We start from the raw sequence: 14630 nt of genomic DNA on the forward strand, positions 1-14630 counted from the left end.
AACTCAACCCCTCCAAGATGGAGGTCCTGAGGCTGGGCAGGAGGGGGCAGGACCAGGAAGTGTGCCTTCCTGGATGGAGGTGCAGATCACTAGAGTAGCCCAAATAGCACTTCTCCATCTGTGCCAAGTTAGCCTACTAGCACCCTAACTGTCCCCAGAGCACCTGGCCACAGTTATACATGCAATGGTCACCTCCAGACTAGACGTCGGTAACTTGCCCTACATGGGCCTTCCCTTGTCCTTCACCTGGAAATTGCGGTTGGTACAAAACGTGGCTGCTAGGGTTCTCACGAGGTCATCTTGGAGGACCCATATGTTGCCAATTAAGTTCTGGATCAAGTTCAAGGTTTTGGTACTCACCTTTATGGCCAGGTGTGATCTGGGTATCTGAGGGACCGCCTTTCTCCTTAAGCCCCCCAAAGGGCCCTTTGCTCTGTGAGTTTGAATCTGCTGGTGGTTCCTGGCTCATGGGAGGTTTGCCTGGCCTCAATAAGGGCCAGGGCCTATTTGGTCCTGGCCCCGACCTGGTGGAATGAGCTCCTGGAAGAGCTGAGGGCCCTGATGGAGCTCTCACAGTTCTGCAGGGCCTGCAAGACAGAGTGCTTCCACCAAGCATTTGGTTGAGGCCAGGCTTTTGAAGTCCCTCCTCCAGGTCTCCTCTGGATGCCTTGAACAACTAGGGTTGGAGGTGACCCTCCCCCCCCCCCGCCCCGAGGTTGGTAGGCGAGTGCATTGGGGGTAGGCCCAGCTACGCCAATGCTAAACTGGTGAGCTGAGAGGAACTAGAATGTGTTATGCTGGGGTTTTATTGTAATTGGCCACAAGCAGGCTTGGTCCAGGAGCGGCAGTTAATAAATGTAATAATAAATAAAATAAATACAAACAGAGCCCAGAAGCTCCAAAATCCCAGGCTGGGGGTGTAAGGATGTCTTGCTTCAGTGAAGGGCAGGGGTTCTGCCACCCCATGCTGGAGGCTGCCTGGCCTGGGCCCCCATCTCAGCCTTGGCTCAATACACAGCTTCCGCTGTGGATGCCCTCCCTCCTCAGGGCACCCCAGGTGGGAGGGAGGCTGCAGGGCCAGGGCTCAGCTCAGAGAGGGGGTGGGCCTTTCAGCAGAAGTACTCATGGCTGTGGAGCCCCCCCCCCCCAGAAGGAGACCTCTGAATAATGGAATCTCTGACGTCAATTGGAGATGTCCCCCTTGCTACTGAGGTGGCATGAAAAGGAGGGAGAGCAGCAAACTGGCCGGGATGGCAGGCAGGTGGGCTGCGGAGGGCGGGCAGCCCCTTGAGCCAGCTTCCTTACCTGCATCTGAGGCCCCCCGCAGGGAGAGCAGAGCTGACGTTTGCCAAATGGCCTGGTTTTGCAAGGGCAGGCCTGGAAAAAAATCTCCCTCCAGCTCTAACTACTTTACAAGAGACCCTCCTGCGGTTTTCTTTTTCTTTACCTCCGCAAGTGAAATATTGCACTGCGGGAGGGAAATTTTAATCCCCACACCTCTCCTTCAAATCTCACCACTGCTGCACACTGGCTCCAGCAGGCTCCCTGGAACCCCTCAAGAACAGCTTCCCCCGACCTGCTGGATGAGCACAAAGACACTGGCCTACCCCACAGGTGTGTTGTTGGCTTGTTGCACTCCTCGGGTGCACCGGTTGAGCCAGAGTCACTCACCTAAGAGGCTGCTTTTGCACGTGGGCGGGGCCATGACATTGCTGGACACACGCCTGAAAAATACATGGGGAGGGGGGCAGTTATGGGCCCAGCCAGAGGCCTTGAGCACCCACCTGACCTCCCCCCCCCCACACACCTAGGCTCTCCCTTCAGCCCACCTCTGTCATCATGCATGAGGGAGATGAAAGGATCTGAACATGGAATGCTCTGGCGGGTGAGCATTGCCCAGACCCACACTCACTTGCCAGTGATGCGCTCCTGTAGGTGGGTCAAAATGGCAAAGTTGTTGCGCACCGTCTGCAGGCTGGCCAGGACCTGGATGGGGGGGAGGAAATTGCCCCTTGAGAAATTGCCCCTTGAGAAATTGCCCCTTATGCCCCCTTCACAGACACAACCCGGTACCACCACCTACACTACTGAAGCAATATCTCAGGATGCCAGAGGATGTAGTGAGGGTCACAGGCATGGGCAGCTTTAAAAAGGAGGTTGTGGAGGAGAGTTCTATCAGTGGCTACTAGCCATGGAGACTAAAGGGAACCTCCATGTTCAGGGGCAGTGAACCTCTGAATCCCAGTGGAAGACCTTGGCCTCTGCACCCTGTTATTGGTCCTCCAGGACAACAGGTTGGCTACTGTACTAAACAAGATGCAGGACTGGATGGGCCACTGGTCTGACCCAACAGAGCTCTTCTGAGGCTATTCTGAAGCTTTGAGCATGTACAGCAAAACCTCTTTAAGTATTTGAAAGGTTGTCACTTGGAGGAGGGCAGGATGCTGTTTCTGTTGGCTGCAGAGGAGAGTAAGAGTTTAAACTACAACGATATAGGCTAGATATCAGGAAAAAAATTTTCATAGTCAGAGTAGTTCAGCAGTGGAATAGGCTGCCTAAGGAGGTGGTGAGCGCCCCCTCACTGGAAGTCTTCAAGCAAAGGTTGGATACACACTTTTCTTGGATGCTTTAGGATGCTTAGGGCTGATCCTGCGTTGAGCAGGGGGTTGGACTAGATGGCCTGTATGGCCCCTTCCAACTCTATGATTCTATGATTCTATGATTCTATGACCCATGAAGTTTCCGTAATGACATTCAGCTTCTTCTCCTCTACTATAACTGGCAGAGCCTCGGGGTTCTGAAAGAGAAAAGCTTTCCATAGCGGCTGCAACAGGAAACTGAACAGGCCTAGCAAGCTGCTCTGCTACGAAAGCCTTAAGCTTGCCACTTCCTCCAGGAGGGTACCAAACAACACTGGGGCCATCACAGAAAAGGAGGGGCATTTTCTCTCCTGATTCTCTACCTACCCACATCAGCTCCGAGATCAACCTATGCAAAAAAGGGGTGCCAAGAACCAGTTTGCCTTCTCGAGGCATGCAGAAAGGCTGCCACGAGACTGGAGGTGCAGGAGTGGGGCAAGGTCCAAAGCATCCTGGCTCAGGTCTGCAGACAGACTTGCCTGCCTTTCCAGTCTCCAGGTCCTGGCTCCTTACCTGAGCAAACGGGGTGACAATCAGGTCTTCTCCGTGCCTGCAAGGGAAGAAGGAAAGCGGGTGAGAGAAACGCTTCCTGGGCTGGACACAGGCCTCTGAGGAACGGGGGGCCTGGCTCTTGCTCTAGCAGGGCTTCTTCTGGCTCAGACATCCTGCTCAAGGGCTGGTCTGGCTTAACTGCTCAAGGCCACTTCCAGTTTATGCAAAATGCCAGCATTCTAGTTAATTGGATGTAGGCTGTGAAGCATCGGCAGGGTTTTTCACAGACGTGTCTTGTCGCTCCATGGGGACCAACCTGCTGCATTTGAGACAGAAAGGGAACCGGAGCCACTTGGCGATCTTGAAACTGAAGTGGACAAGCTGCTGGGGCCAGTGAGGGCAACCACTTGCACCCTTGACCCCTTCTGTCCTGGCTGCACACGAATGACCAGCGGATAGGAACCCCCTGTCTACTGGGAAGTCCCCAGAGGTGCTGAGGGGGGCAATGGTTTGCTCTTTACTGAAGGAACCATCGCTGGACCTGAGGGACACAGCCAGCTGCCACCCAGTCTCACATCTTGCGTTTCTGGGAAAGGGCCTCCATGGACCAGCTCCTGGCATTCTTGGAGTAAACTTCAGGGCTCAATCCGTACCAGTTGGGCTTCTGTCATGGCCACAGGGTGGAGACAGTGCTGGTCGCCTTGACAGATGATCTCCGGTGCCAGCTGGATAGGGGCAGTTCAGCCATACCTGTAATGTTAGATTTGTCGGCCACGTCTGACATGGTCGATAATGCGTTGTTAGCTTGCTGTCTCGCCAGGACGGGAACTTGGGGGACAGCCTTACAATGGCTGCACTCCTTTCTCCAGAACTGGACACAGAGGGTGGCAGTGGGGGAGGGGTCGTTGCATCCCTACTGATCCCCTTGCGGGGTTCCTCAGGGTGTGGCTCTCTCCCCCACTCTGATTAACACCTTCATGCACCCTCTGGCCCAGCTGTTCTGGAGTTACAGGCTGGGTTGTCACCAACGTGCAGATGATAAGCAGCTCTATCACCTGACGGACAGCCGCCCAGATGCCCCCACACCTGATACATTTGCCAGATTTTTGGAAGCCACGGCTGGATGGCTAAAGTGGACTCATCCGGAACTCAAGCTGGGTGGGAAGGTGGCCAATCAGGAAGTGTGCCTACCCACCCTGGCCGGGTGCAGCTTAACATCTCGCCCTCAGCTAGGAATTTGGGTATGGTCCTGGATGCCTCCTTATCATTGGAGGCCCAGGTCAGCAGAGTAGCCCACAGAGCGTTTTTCCACCTGCACTAGGCGAGGCTACTAGCGCCCTACCTGTCCTCAGACTGTTTGGCTACAGTGATCCATGCAATGGTCACCTCCACATTGGACTTCTGTAACGTGCTTTATGTGGGCCTGCCCTTGTCCCTGACCCAGAAATTGCAGCTGGTTCAGAATGCGGCTGCTGGGTCCTCGCAGGAACACCTGGGAGGACCCATACCCAGCCTGTGCTGAGGCAGCTGCATTGGTTGCCAGTTGCAGCCTGGAATAGGTTCAAGGTTCTGGTGTTAACCTATAAGGACATCTGCAGTCTGGGCCCCACATATCTGCGGGACCACCAATCTCCTTATGCCTCCCGAAGGGCACTTTGTTTTGTGGGTGTACATCTGTTGGAGATCCCTGGCCTGAGCGAGGTTTGCCTGGCCTTGACCAGGGGCCAGGGCCTTTTCGGTCCTGGCCCCTACCTGGTGGAATAAGCCCTGGGGAGGGTTTTTATTTGGTTTTATGATTATTTTGAATGAATGAAGCGGCTGGGCCAAAGCCGAAAGGACGCTCAGTTGTGGAAGTAACTGGTGGCGAAAAGACAGTCCGATGCTGTAAAGATTTTTATTCCATAGGAACCTGGAACGTCAGATCCATGAATCAAGGCAAGCTGGATGTGGTTAAACAAGAAATGAGAAGACTGAACATCGACATTTTAGGAATCAGTGAACTAAAATGGACAGGAATGGGTGAATTTAATTCAGATGACCATCAGGTATACTACTGTGGACAAGAATCTCGCAGAAGAAATGGAGTAGCCTTCATAATCAATAAGAGAGTAGGAAAAGCAGTCTTGGGATACAATCCCCAAAATGACAGAATGATCTCAGTTCGAATCCAAGGCAAACCATTCAACATCACAGTGATCCAGGTCTACGCCCCAACCACTGCTGCTGAAGAGGATGAAGTTGATCAGTTCTATGAAGCCCTACAACACCTTCTAGAAGCAACGCCCAAAAATGATGTGCTTATCATCATGGGGGATTGGAATGCTAAAGTAGGAAGCCAAAAGATAACCGGGATAACAGGCAAGTTTGGCCTTGGAGTACAAAATGAAGCAGGGCACAGGCTGGTAGAATTTTGTCAAGAGAATACAATGGTCATAGCAAACACTCTTTTCCAGCAACCCAAGAGACGACTCTACACATGGACATCACCAGACGGTCAACACAGAAATCAGATTGACTATGTGCTCTGCAGCCAAAGATGGAAAAGTTCTATCCAGTCAATAAAAACAAGACCAGGAGCTGATTGTGGTTCAGATCATCAGCTTCTTGTTGCAAAATTTAGGCTTAAATTGAAGAAAGTAGGGAAAAGCACAAGGCCACTCAGGTATGAACTAAATCATATCCCCGACGAATACACAGTGGAGGTGACAAATAGATTTAAGGAATTAGATCTGATAGACAGAGTGCCTGAAGAACTATGGACGGAGGTTCGCAACATTGTACAAGAGGTAGCAACTAAAACCATCCCAAAGAAAAAGAAATGCAAGAAATCAAAATGGCTGTCTGAGGAAGCTTTACAAATAGCTAAGGAGAGAAGGGAAGTGAAAGGCAAGGGAGAAAGAGAAAGATACACCCAATTGAATGCAGAATTCCAGAGAAAAGCTAGAAGAGATAAGAATGCCTTCTTAAATGAACAGTGCAAACAAATAGAAGAAAACAATAGAATGGGGAGGACCAGAGATCTTTTCAAGAAAATTGGAGATATGAAGAGAACGTTTCATGCAAAGGTGGGTATGATAAGGGACCAAAATGGTAGGGACCTCACAGAAGCAGAAGAGATTAAACAAAGGTGGCAAAATTATACAGAAGAACTATACAAGAGCGAGCTTAACATCCCTGATGACCACAATGGGGTAGTTACTGACCTGGAGCCAGACATCCTGGAATGTGAAGTCAAATGGGCCTTAGGAAGTCTGAGCAACAATAAAGCTAGTGGTAGTGACAGCATTCCAGTAGAACTATTCAAAATCTTAAAGGACGATGCAGTAAAAGTGCTACACTCAATATGCCAGCAAATTTGGAAAACTCAACAATGGCCACAGGATTGGAAAAGGTCAGTTTACATTCCAATCCCAAAGAAGGGCAATGCCAAAGAATGTTCAAACTACCGCACCATTGCACTAATTTCTCATGCTAGCAAAGTTATGCTCAAAATCCTACAAGCTAGGCTCCAGCAATATGTGGACCGAGAACTTCCAGAAGTACAGGCAGGATTTCGAAGAGGCAGAGGAACTAGAGATCAAATTGCCAACATACGCTGGATCATGGAGAAAGCTAGGGAGTACCAGAAGAACGTCTACTTCTGCTTCATTGACTATGCTAAAGCCTTTGATTGTGTGGAGCACAACAAATTGTGGCAAGTTCTTAAAGAGATGGGAATACCAGAGCATCTTATTTGTCTCTTGAGAAATTTATATGCAGGTCAAGAAGCAACAGTGAGAACTGAACATGGAATCACTGACTGGTTCAAAATTGAGAAAGGAGTTCGGCAAGGCTGTATACTGTCGCCTTGCCTATTTAACTTGTATGCAGAGCACATCATGAGAAATGCGGGATTAGAGGAGTCACAAATTGGGATCAAGATTGCAGGGAGAAATATCAACAACCTCAGATATGCAGATGATACCACTCTAATGGCAGAAAGTGAAGAGGAACTAAAGAGCCTGTTGATGCGGGTGAAGGAGGAGAGTGCAAAAGTTGGCTTGAAACTCAACATCAAGAAAACAAAGATCATGGCATCCGGCCCTCTCAATTCCTGGCAAATAGAAGGGGAAGAAATGGAGATAGTGACAGATTTTATTTTCCTGGGCTCCAAGATCACTGCAGATGGGGACTGCAGCAAAGAAATTAAAAGACGCTTGCTCCTGGGGAGGAAAGCTATGGCAAATCTAGACAGCATCCTAAAAAGCAGAGACATCACCCTGCCAACAAAAGTGCGTTTAGTCAAGGCTATGGTCTTCCCAGTTGCAATGTATGGCTGCGAAAGTTGGACCATAAGGAAGGCCGAGCGTCAAAGAATTGAGGCTTTTGAACTCTGGTGCTGGAGAAGACTCTTGCGAGTCCCTTGGACTGCAAGGCGAACAAACCGGTCAGTCCTAGAGGAGATCAGCCCTGACTGCTCTTTAGAAGGCCAGATCCTGAAGATGAAACTCAAATATTTTGGCCACCTCATGAGAAGGAAGGACTCCCTGGAGAAGAGCCTAATGCTGGGAGCGATCGAGGGCAAAAGAAGAAGGGGACGACAGAGAATGAGGTGGAGTCACTGAAGCAGTAGGTGCAAACTTAAATGGACTCCGGGGAATGGTAGAGGACAGGAAGGCCTGGAGGATCATTGTCCATGGGGTCGCGATGGGTCGGACACGACTTCGCACATAACAACAACAATGATTATTTTACGGGGATTTTATAGTAGGGTATGGATATTGCCCACCATGAGCCACTGTGTGGGAGTGGCAGACTACAAAGTGAGGAATGAATGAATGAATGAATGAATGAATGAATGAATGAATGAATAGAAGGAAGCAAGGAAGCAAGGAGCAAACAAGGAAGCAAACAAACTCTCATGGCCAACCCAAAGTTGTTATAAAGTCCCCCACATCACTGCCACAGGGGAGCCCTGCCAACCAGACATGCCCCAGAGTTCCCTGCTTAGAACTTTAATGCCCAGGAAAGCACTTGACTGGGGGTAGGGGCTGACACCTCTCCTCCCAAGGCTCCTTGCCTGTAACAGCAGTTTATTATTGCTCTTGAATGTACGGTTACATGCAAGTTTCCCTATTAGGTGTTGATATAGGTTAGGAAAAGACCTCTCTTTTAGTCTCACAATAACAACCCTCACGTCCAAGTGGCATCTTCAAGGTGCCCTTGGACTCCAACTTTATTCTGCTGCTTCAGACCGACATGGCAACCCACCTGACTCTAACGACAACCCTGTGCGGTAGGCTAGGCTGCTAGACTGATACCCTGCAGCAGGGGTGGCCGAACTGTAGCTCTCCAGATGTCCATGGGGCTCATGGGAATTGTAGTCCATGGACTACATGGACTCCATGGACCATGGAGAGCCACAATTTGGCTACCACCTGCTTTACACATACACCAAGCAGTGATCCTTCTTGCCAATTGACTTCCTCAAAAAGTAATGATCTGTCTCTAGCCTGAGATGAGTGTGGGAAATGCTGCAAAGATGAATTAACATACCACCTTTCTAGTTCACACCATACAGCTTCAGTAATTTCAGTCTGAATATCTCTGATATTCAAACCCCCTTAATTATCAGTCATCCCCTTAATTATGGCCCCTCTTGCCTTGTTGTGGTCAAAATTACAGGTCCTTTGTCCTGCCTGCTGGTCATCTCTTAGCTGGAGGTCACTAACTGGGTGCCATAGTCCTGTCTCTAGCAGGAGGCCCTTGATTCTCCCCTTCCAGATCAGATAGTAGCCGTGAGTAAGCCTATCCAGTGGGTAATTATGTTGAACCCTGCAGGAAACTGTTTCTTCTTTTCTTTGCCTATCTATTTTTATTTTTCAGCCTGAACGCTCACTCTGGGCCCAGAACAATGTTGGTAGAGTTTGAATATGCAATGAGGATCAAGGAACCAGGCTGCTTAAAAAATAGTTTTATATAGAAAAGAAACTATATACAGAAAGAGGAGAAAAGAGAGTCCTAACTAACTGCCAACAGTTCTGTGCAGTCATTCTTTTTCAAGTATACTAAAAGGAGCAGGAAATCTCCGAAGAACCAATCAGGTGGAGATTATTGGAGGGGGGGGAACCCATCAGGAAGTTCTTGAGCTAACTATGCTAAATACACATCTCTTCCAGTGTCCCCTGCAGGACATTCTTCATACGTTTCTGAATCGTGCACATTACAGATTTGCATATTCTAACACCTTCTGCCTTCTCTGTCCGTGGCCAGTTCGGTGCCCCCTTGTCAGTCCCCTTGTATCTGGCCTCACTCCCTCCTGGAACTTCATCATGTCTGCCTGGCTCCTTCAGAGCTAGAGGGCCTGTGCGTATTTTAATGCCAGGTTGCCAATTTCCCCATCCCTCACAGAAACCAGACTGCAAATATCCCCTGAGCACATGGAATCTCCCCAGAGGTGGCCATTCATAGCATCACCTGGCCACAAGCACCAGTGCCATATTCCACCTCCCACCCCAGGAAACATCTGGCGACCAACCCAGCAAGGACATGAACAGGAGGGGCAAATCAGGTGGGCTTGGAATGAAACGATGGCTGGGCTTTGCTTTCCGGGCCACTTTAATGACATTGGATAAAAAGGCATTGCCTGTCTGTCTGCCCAGTGTGCCAAAATGCTAGAAAAGAAACCAGCAGTCGCAGGAAAAAGGCTTAGGAGTGAGGCTGGAGGCCAGCTGGGAAAAGATAGGCAGCCCACTTGCCCCCTCCCCAACCGCCCACTCCACCCCACCTCGCTTACATGTCGCTGGCGACGGAAGAATTGCGGGACATGGCCTTGGAGGAGAGGTCATAGTCGCTGTCAGAGCGGTAGAGGAAGGACTCCCGTCGCTGGCCATGTGGGGGGCCACCTTGTAGCAGAAGCCCCAGGCCCGCATTGGCTGGGGGCTCCACGGGGCTCCGGCTGGTCGCAAAGCCATTCTCAATGTCAAAGCTGCGGAGAGAGAAGAAGTGGCGAGTTACACGGGATGTAAAACTGCTTCACTCTGCTGCCTGACTCTGACCCCCTGAGATACACTGCCTCTGGATATGGAGGACCCATTTAGCCGTCACGGCATGGAACGGATATGTTGCTGATTTTGTCTAATCTCTCTAGACCGGAAGACATCGACCCGATTTGTTGGCAGAAACTTCTATAAGTTCATTATGAAGAAATGTGTAAAGAAATCCCTCCCTTAGAAGGTTTCATTTAGCCATCAAGTTTTTTTTTACCACCTAGAAACCCTTGAAACCTCAGAAGTGGTGCCATGGGGCAGAATATGGTTGGGAAGCAGAGCTGTGGACACGCCACCTGGTCCCCTCCCCTTCCCACCCCCTCCTTGGCCATTTTGGGAGTGGGGGGGTCAACATGACCATATCACTCACTCATTGTTTAACACATTTTACTATATATATTAAAAAATCAATTGACTCCCACCCATTTGGGAAATCCCTGGTTGAGAAATCCCAGGCGGCCAAAAGGAACAAACAGAACCTCCTCTTGGGGCAGGAAAAGAAGGAGGCCCCTCCAGGGATAGGCAGGGCAAAGATGGCCAGACCGCAGGAGATGTAAAGAAGCCCCCTCCTCTCTGTTCATAGGCCGGACTTAACTGAGCCCTCTGGCCTGGTTTCTAGGCCCTGACTCCCACCCACCCCTGCCCCCCACTGCCACAGCAGCCAGGCTCACGGGTGGCCCCCACGCCATGAAGGAAAAAAGGGGAAGGGTATTTTCTGAAGCCCACAAATGGCAGATTTCAATATTTTGGGGGAGGTCACCAATTTCCAGCGGACTTACAGCAGGCGACCCCCTGGGGTTTTCAAGGCCAGAGGAGTACAGAGGTGTCACCCAAATTCCCTCCCCATGGTGCCATTGCCAGCTGCCCCCACCCCACCCCCCGCATGCCCACCCAGGGAAGAGCTAGAGACAAGGCAGGGGGCTTGAAGCTCACACCATTCACATTGGGGGAGGGGGTCACCGTGTTGGCTAGAACAACATCTGAGTCCAGGGGCACCTTTAAGACCAACAAAGTGTTATTTATGCGTATAAACTTTCATGTACTGGCGCACTTTGAAGAAGGTGGAGCACATAGAGGTCATCTCCTCCAGCTTCCCTGCAAGCAACCAAGACCCTTAAAACTAAAACATCCCATAAGCCGAGCTCTGAATGAGGAATCCCCCTCTCCGGATCTTGCCTCTGCTGATCACTGCTCACTGAGGGAAGCAACTCACCTTTGCTATAGGGGGACAATGTCTACCTTACAGGGCTGCTGTGCAGATTACAGGAAAATGCTTCCAACTCTGTAAGGTAGGGCTGTTCTGCTGCGGGAGATGGAGGGTGGAAGCCGAGAAGAAAGAGCCACCCACTGAAGGCTCCTTGAGAACTCATTGCTGGGTCTGCTGACTTAGTCTGCTGGGTCTGCTGATAACTCAACTCCTGTCTCTACTCCTGGGGGGTGGGGGGAGATGGCAGCTTTGCAGGACAGACTTGGGGACACGGCATTTCTACTGAGCTCCTTCCCCTCTCAGGGCCCTGCCCTTACTCAGAGCTGGCACTGGGAGACTTGCATCCTGTACATGCTCAAGGAAGGTGATCCTTGATCTTGGCGACTATTCCCTCCATCCCGGTGCTGGCATGGCAAAAAGGTTCTCAGAGTCCTTTGGGATCCAAAGAGGGGGGGGGGGCTTATTTTCATATGATGCTGTTAGCAGTTGGCGGGGACTTAGAATGGAGAAACTTGCATTCAGAAGAAGAGTTAGTTTTTATCCTCCACTTTTCTCTACCCGAAGGAGTCTCAAAGGGGCTTACAGTCGCCTCCCCTTTCCTCTCCCCGCAACAGACACCCTGTGAGGAAGGCGGGGCTGAGAGAGCTCTGAGAGAACTGAGAGTGGACCAAGGTTGCCCAGCTGGCTGCACGTCGTGGAAGAGCGGGGAATCAAACCCAGCCCTCCAGATTAGAGTCCACCTCTCTTAAACACCACAACACCATGCTGTGCTTAGCCACGAAGTTTGGCTTGAGTGCTCAGGCTTCAGCTGCCACACAAGGCTGTTGGGAAAAGTTGAGCCCTGGGAGATGGGCAGAATAAAAATGTAATTTAAGAAAAGACATTCGGGAGACTCTTAGGCGCTTGAGTTGGCCACGCTCTGCAGGGCTGCTCTCAGAGGAAAACAGGTCCTGAAGGACCAGATCCCACCCCAGGAAGGGCCACCTCTGCTTCCCCCACCTTACGCAGAGGTGCCTGCAGGCACAAGATCAGAGGCATCTCTCCAGCTGCTGAGGGCACAAACAGCTGGTGCCTGGGGGTCCCAAAGGGGGTCCCAAGGGACTGTGCACTGCACTCACCTAGGAAAGCCCTGTCTCGTTCGCCCCCTTTCTTCTGGGAGGGCAGGGTGGGGGTATCTCTTGTGCTAATCTTACTGAGCCATCTTCGCCTCAGGCTGCGCATTTGCAGTTCACGTGTCCCACCAGCCAGTCTGCCCCACCCAGGGGGAGTCACTCCAGAGAAGACCCCAGAAGGGCTCCTTTTGAATTTAGACTCTGTCCAAAGTAGCCCTGGACTAAAGCAGCCTTCCTGAAGGAGGAGGGGAGGGGAAGCTGCCTTTGGCAAGAGATCCACCGCGGATCTTGTTCTCTTTTTACATTTTCCATCCCACTTGTTGTTTGCTGTAAAAGTTCCTGACCCTGTCAGGGGGACTACGCTGGGAATCTGACGCCCGCCCTATAAATAGCCCCGCTTATGCTTCTGGATGGGCTCCGGGAGGGAAGCTGGAATGGGGCAGCCAGCTGAATGTCTGTGGGAGATGGCGGCCGGTGCACCGAGAGGAGCCGAGATGCATCCTCTGCCCCTCTGAGATCACCTCCAACGGAGACAGAAGTCCAGCACCTGGAATTTCAGTGGGTGCATTTCTCTCGCCACCCTCTTTCCCAGGGCCAGGAGCGAAGAGGAGACCTGCCGGATCTGTTTTGCACAGCCTGAGCTGCTGGCCTCCTGTTTCCAGAAACGAGCAGCCGCTGTTCCTGGCTTCTTGCCCCCACGGTCTGGTATTCAGAGGTAGACTTCCCTTGAACATGGAGGTTCCATTGTGATTGCCTTAGTGAGCAGCTGACTTGATCCAGGCATGCATTTAACTGAATGGTGCGAAAAGCCACCCCGCAGAGCCAGAAGAGGGTGGCCTCCATCATTTCAGCCAGATAAGTGGTCGGTGAAGTTATAAAAGCGCAGGGAGGACTTCTCTCTGGTGCCTGCAGGACTCAACTAAACTGATGGCCAGTTCTGATTCCCAGAACACACAGTCAGCTTACGGAACCCACAGCTGCAGGAGGCGATGTGGACCCCAGGCTTGGGAACGGGGCCAGCCTAGACCACGAAGCTATTGACCACTCTGACAAGAAGGAAATCCCATGCTCCGAAGCAGCCCACCAGGCCTCGCTTCTGGACTCCCTGAAGAAATAAGAAGAGCCCTGCGGGATCAGACCAGCCAGGGTCCATCCCGCCCAGCCTCTTCTCTCTCACAGCTCCTCTGGAGGGCCAGCCATGGGGCAAAGAGACTGAGGCCTTCCCTCCTGGCTCGGGGAGTCAGGCATCAGGGCCTCTGAGCATGGGGGCTCCCTTGAGCCGCCATGGCTAGGAGTCGCTCCTCCATGTATCCCCTTCCCCAGCCCTCCGTGTGCAGCTCAACAGCCCCCCCCCTCGCCCAGCAAGATGATTTGAGGCCCTTTGGCTGCTTCGGCGGGAGGGCCAGGAAAAGGCCCCGCTTACCCTGCCCCACTAGTGCTTACCAAAGGGGGTGAGCCACGGTGAAGCGCCGCTGTAGCCGCATGCTTGGGTTCCTCGTCAGCTTCCTGGAGAGGATCGGAGAGTGGCGAGGAGAGGGGCCGGGGGAAGCTGCAGGGGAGCCATGTGGCTTGGAGGAGGGCAGCATCCCAAGGGCCTCCCCCCCCCCCCTCCCAGGGGTTCCTCACTCTGGGGCCACAGGTGCAGACGCCGCTCCTCTCGAGCTCTCAGTCCCGGCCCCCATGGGGACACGGCCCGCCCCGGCCCCGTTGCCTGCCGGTGACCTCCATGGCGACTCTGGCCTGTCAGCCAGCCTCACTGCAGCTCTTCCTTTCCCCAGGAGCTCCCTGCAGGGACACCTAGGAACGCTGGCCGGAGCGCGGCCCGTCCTGGAGGCTGAGCTGCTACTCCTGGGAGAAGCGCATGTCACCGGCCCAGCGGCTCCCAGGAAACTTTCTGCTGCACAGCCCACCCCCCGCCCGGGAAGCCAAACAAACAGCCTGGCTCAGCCCCAGCTGTCAAGCGACTCCTGGGCCAAGTTCCTGTCTCTCCTCCGCGGTCTCTGCCAGAGAGGAGCCGGGGACGAGGAGGCAGCCGGCCACGTGCCGATCCGTCCGCTCCCCCTGCGGCGGCCCCCCATGCACCCACGCCCACTCACACGTTGACGGGACCCCCACAGCCCGGGGAGTTTCCCCCACAGTCAACAGAAAGGTG

At 52.3% G+C, this 14630-nt stretch overlaps 1 protein-coding gene across 6 annotated transcripts in view; it reads right to left on the reverse strand.

Annotated features, from left to right (window-relative positions):
- The window catches only part of PDE4C (phosphodiesterase 4C), a 106096-nt gene that overhangs the window by 25539 nt on the left and 65927 nt on the right, over positions 1-14630 (reverse strand). For 5 of the 6 annotated variants that reach the window (XM_077331864.1, XM_077331862.1, XM_077331865.1 and 2 more), the window contains 4 exons: positions 9907-10098; positions 3153-3189; positions 1913-1986; positions 1672-1724 (listed from right to left, as the gene is read on the reverse strand). In XM_077331864.1, coding sequence (XP_077187979.1) covers positions 1672-1724; positions 1913-1986; positions 3153-3189; positions 9907-10098 — 356 coding nt within the window. Of the gene's footprint in view, positions 1-1671; positions 1725-1912; positions 1987-3152; positions 3190-9906; positions 10099-13921; positions 14474-14630 lie in introns of those variants that run through there. The other variant, XM_077331866.1, reaches the window with a different exon arrangement.

The sequence above is a fragment of the Paroedura picta genome, chromosome 4 (genome assembly GCF_049243985.1).
Source record: "Paroedura picta isolate Pp20150507F chromosome 4, Ppicta_v3.0, whole genome shotgun sequence".
In the NCBI taxonomy this organism is placed as follows: domain Eukaryota; kingdom Metazoa; phylum Chordata; class Lepidosauria; order Squamata; family Gekkonidae; genus Paroedura; species Paroedura picta.